This window comes from Habropoda laboriosa, unplaced genomic scaffold, assembly GCF_001263275.1.
Source record: "Habropoda laboriosa isolate 0110345459 unplaced genomic scaffold, ASM126327v1 scaffold1199, whole genome shotgun sequence".
Classification (NCBI taxonomy): Eukaryota; Metazoa; Arthropoda; class Insecta; order Hymenoptera; family Apidae; genus Habropoda; species Habropoda laboriosa.
The window spans coordinates 23413-28829 of NW_017101262.1; the positions used below are offsets into that span (position 1 = coordinate 23413).

General features: G+C 32.0%; 1 protein-coding gene across 2 annotated transcripts in view; it reads right to left on the reverse strand.

Moving 5' to 3' along the window:
• The window catches only part of LOC108578093 (cytochrome P450 6a2-like), a 10911-nt gene extending 5863 nt beyond the window's left edge, over window positions 1-5048 (reverse strand). For both annotated transcript variants that reach the window (XM_017941348.1, XM_017941347.1), the window contains exons 1-2: window positions 4836-5048; window positions 245-625 (exon numbers count right to left, since the gene is read on the reverse strand). In XM_017941348.1, the coding sequence (XP_017796837.1) occupies window positions 245-580 (336 nt within the window). In that variant the 5' untranslated portion in view covers window positions 581-625; window positions 4836-5048. The remainder of the gene's footprint in view (window positions 1-244; window positions 626-4835) is intronic.
• Between the last annotated feature and the right edge of the window lie 369 nt (window positions 5049-5417).

The window sequence follows — 5417 nt, forward strand, 5'->3', positions numbered from 1 at the left end:
TTTCTATAATATTCTCTATTTAACAAAAAATTATTTTGCAATTTGTGAATACTATGATTTAATTTATATATCGTTAATGTAATCGATACATTTCATACATATGCATACTAAGCAATAATAACATGAAAAAAGAAGAGAAGAATCAATGTTGATGTTGAATTTTCTTTAATAATTCTCCACGATAATTTTAGAAGATCGAAAATAAAAAGAACTTTTATAAGTAGAATTTTATGCGTTTACTTACTTTTTCAAAAGTATGAGTTCCTCGGTCCGAAAATTTGGAGAAGTCCCTGATGAGGACATCTTTTATAATTTCTGGATCATTAAGAATGAGAAGTGGCAATCTTCCATGGTACAAGCCAATCAATGGCTCATTTTTATATTTATCATAAATATTTTTAGTGTATTCGGCCACTGAAATTTTCGCGAACATGAGGTCCTTGCTGGTTCCAAAAAATGGTATAGGTCGTGGACCAACTACTCCACGATTCTTCCAGAAATCGAAGGTCGAGGTGGAGTAATAGTAGAGAGCCAGAAGTAATGCGGCGACGCCGCATAAAATTTCGAAGTAGCTCGCCATTTAATCCCGATTATTCAAGATCTCAAACTGATCAACAATTATCACCTACAAAGTAATTCATACTCTTTATAATATACGTTAACTTAATTAACTTGTATTTTACTTAATTTTATGGATTTTCTTGATACTTTTGGTGTTATTGTAAAGTTACTAATGTTTATTTTTTAAAGTCTGGTGGTCACTAACATTTAACCCTTTCGCTACAGCGCTGTTGAGTCGAAAAACTATTACAATCACTTTGCTATACATATTGAAATTATTATAAAATATCTCCTAAATTAACGGTTTTCGATATAAGTTAGGTTAATACTGTTTTGTCAAGAATGCCAAGATGCTTCGATTTATGCATCAAAAATTAGATAATTCTATTTAAAAAAATAACGGCGACCTGCTGTTTTCATATTATAAATTTAATATTTGAAAATATATATTTCGTTTTGCAACTATAACTATGCTGTTTTTTATATTGTTTTTTGTGAGGAGCAAGATTTTAAAATGTGCCCCAAACTTGCGGCTAATGTGCTTTATGGTAAATGCCTTGTCTGGACCAGTAAACAGGTTTGACATGAATTAAAGGATTAGTTTCACTGCATAATCACGTTTGGAACTTCTTGATCATCAATGACCACTAATGGTAATACACTGCGCCTTCAATAATATTATGGACTATGGAACGAATGCCTTGAGGCTAAATACGTACATACGTACTATACACTGTGTTTATACGCATGTAATACACAGATGTACATGTTGTTATCTAACTTACATATGTAATCAGTATTCATATTTCACATCTACGAATCTAGATCTAATCTAACGTTGCTTAATAGTTGGAGGTTATATGTAGTGCAAAACTTATTGAAATTATGCTTTCGTTTACTATTTAATAAAAAATTTAATAATTCTACTTTTTTAAAATTTTATTGATTTTTCGATTGGAACATTCAAGATTTAAACAAACTAAATTAATAATTATAAGGTATCTTATACAGTTTCAAATGAGAAAATCATCCCATGGTGATAATATTTACTTTTTTTAATTACTACAGTAACTTCAGAAATTCAAGAATGTCTGTTTGCTTTTAAACAAGCTGTTAATATTTTCTATTGTTAGAACATATTTCATGGAAAAATTTCCAAGAATTTTCTATTGAAATATTCTGGAATATACGGGGTGACCAATTTTAACTCCTTAACCTATAAGAACGAGTTAGACTCGTGACAAAGATTTTGGTCAAGATGTGAGAAAAATAGTTATATCAGTAAGAAAAATTAATCGTAATCCTAGCATTCGTTTTAATTTGGAAGACTGAGGATTACTAAATGTAATTAATCTGTAACAGATTAGGTTTTGTTACCTGATACAGTACTAAAACCGTAAATGGCTGACGCTTAGATGCGTAGTCAGAAAAGAAATCATATGTTAAGGGGTTAATACGCAGGCGTGGTCCACGCCACTTGCACACCTCAAATAACTTCTAAAGTATGCGTTATATGAACAAATTTTTGATACAAGAGTTGCATGGTTTGAAGGGGCACATTATCTAGTGTATGTACTTTGCTCTCGAGTACGGAAATTTTGCCGATTTCCTTTATTGCGCTAAAGATCTAGTGATAGCCGAGCGATGTCTATTAAGCATGTGACAGCACAAACGCCGATAACTTCAATACTGAATTACTGATGTAATAGACGACTGCGATGTGTAAGCTGATAAACACGTAAACACCGCTATCTTACTGATACTGAATCTCCAGCTTGATTTTACACAATATATAGGATGATCCATTTTAATCTACAAACGATAATATTTCGGAAACTACGTTGAATTGGAAAACCTGTTTTTGGGAATAAGAAGGATCGCTGTATAATGTAGATATTATTGATTGTATAATATATAAGTACATCTAATTTCTCTTTATTGTATCTAAACTTAAACTAAAACTTCAAACGCAATTTTCTCGAAAGCATATTTTGCGAAATGGTTGCCATAATATCTCTGTAACGGTGTGTCCGATGTTAATGAAATTTTGCGTGGATGTTCCAAAAATGTCGTCATTGTCGTCTGAACCAAATTTACAAAAATACTTGCAAAATTCTAAATTCTAATTAACAAATTAATCTCACGATTGAAGAGACTTTTCTATTTAACATGGCGCTGTTTTATTAAAAATGAATCTTAACATATGATTTTGGATCATCGTTCTTACCGAACAAAATTTCAGTTTTAAAGACGAAAAAATTGAAACTTCATGTTCAAAGTTCCGCCATTTTTTAAATTTTCAATATTTTTCCTTTATTTTACTACCGGCTATAGCCAGAAACATACTAAATAAGAATCAATTGGACTTTTTTAATTCAGATAAGCAAAACGGCTCAAATCATGACAACCATCAACGTACTTTTTTTTTCATGCTCGTGTTCGACGTGTTCCACTGCAGCCAAATTTAATTATTTTTCAACAAAAAACTTTGTAATCATTCTCCAAAGACAAGTGAATACATAGGAATAAAGCTTATGTTAATAACTGTTACTGAATTTCTATAATAAATTTGCAAAGAAGTCCTGAAAAAACGACTGTCACACTAGAATACCCCCTTAAATGAGATGAAAGAGGACACTAGTATTATACTTTACGTATTTACAGATGTAAGTTCGCTAAAAAGATCGCGAATCGACACGTCTAACGTCGTGCGTGGGATTAGTAGTTTTTCGCGATTTTCGCCTAACAAATGTAAGCGTTACTTCGCGTGATGTCAAAAATGTCACTTCAGAAATGCTTACGGTCGTGCCATATGACATCAAAAGGCGTATTCAAACGTGTGTGGATGTTTAGAGCAATTTATTCGAGTACCTGCAAAGGCACTAATTCACCGAATTGGTGTTTTCCGATGTTCCACAGTTTTAATGTTCATTCACCGTTTTGTCGTTGTATTTTCCAATAAAATTAACAACATACGAGGTCGTTGAATTCGTCTCGTTACGGTCTATCACTTTATAGAAAAAATGTACTATGTGTCATTTCAAAGAATTCAACTGATTTTCACTTAACGAACTTAGTTTACCAATTCAAAGTGATTTCCGAAATATTAGCATTTATAGATTAAATTTGGTCACTCTGTATATTGAAATACACACATACGAAGAGATTGTCACATTGAGCCTTTCGTAATCAGTAATTACAAGATAATGATAGTAATCACTTGCAGTGCAATTTATAGATCAGATTTATTATAAAATTTTTTAATTCGTCACGCAACTAAATTTATAACCTACGTGAATTTCGTTGATATGAAACTTTGCAAATTTTGTTTATATTGTAGGTACATTTTCAAAACAAATTAGAAATACTTTTTGTACCACATGGTGTGCAATGTTTTCCATCAGTATGCTGTATCCCACATCCATGTTACGTCATTTTTGCGCAGCAATAATGATTAAACGTATCCTGAATAATGATTGTGAGATTCACTAGACTATAAAGTTATTTATGCTATCTTCAAGATTTGTGAATTGAAGAATGTGCAAGTTTGCATGTTTCTCATACAAATAACGTAATTTGGTGGGTGTATTATTGCACACATTAAAGATTGATGCTACCTTGCAGGTAATGAAGTTTTAAATCAAATAAAACACTTCTATTTATTTGGTCGGTATAAATAATTAATTGTCAGTATTAAATCGCATTTTGTCAATACAAGTTTGGTTATTTCGTCGGTATTAATTTATTTTTTATTAGGTTAGGATAATTTATTATACACACCGACCGTCTATTTAAAATACCGACAAACTATTATGTTTACTAATTTTCAATTTTTATATTTACCACTTATATTACGCACTGATGTTTCATCTTAAATACTGACCCGATTAAAATTAACTTAAAACACTGACTAAAATTTTTTTTAAATACCGACCGGATAAATAGCAGCCTAAATTTAATTTACCATAGGAAATCCGACAGTTTATAAAAATCTGTCGATAAATCATTGAAACTGCTTAAGAGGTACAGTATGCTGAATATTCTTTAATTGAATCTGTAAGAAGAAGAAGAAGAAGAAAAGGATTCCACTGTACCTTATATTCAAGAAATCCAAAAAGATACATCTGTTTATTTACTAAATTATACTAAACTTCGCAGTCTAATTCTTTCCTCGGTCTTCTCACTTGTTCAATTATAATTTGCCATTATTAAAAAAGTACATTTCAATTACAACGTCACGGTAACACGTGTTTATAGAAACAAACAGAACTTACAAGTGTATGCAGATGTTTTTGTTTATGTCCCGTCTTTCATATGCTCAGACTGCCGTACGACAATGTCACACTAATCTGCAGTATCCATTACAAGTGACTATCTGTTTAGCACGCTTCTGAAATAACTAACTGCAACCTTCCAAGGCTTCTCAGCTTTATACATACATACGTGAAGGCCTCAGAGAGGCATGGCTCACCGTGACTTGCGATTGTAGCAAACGCTCTCTGCGTATCTTGCTGCCTCCGAGAACAAGTTGTCTTTTCGTAGATATAACGGGTGATATGTAATGATGTGGCGAAGTTAACCGAAATTTGTAGAAACGATACTTGACAGGAACCGATATCGCTGACTCGTTCATTCTTACCACGAATATTTGTTTACGTCGGACCTGAAGTTAATCTTGCGTGATTAATGGGGTATTAAATATTTGCAAAGTCAGACTCGCTTGATATTAGCGCGCGTGTAATGTAATCGATGTTTCACGAAGGAAGTTACTTTTTGTTCATTTTTTTTTTTTGTTTTGCAAGATCTGGTTGATGTTTTATTACGACATTATCGACACTCGAAGATTTTTTTGCTAC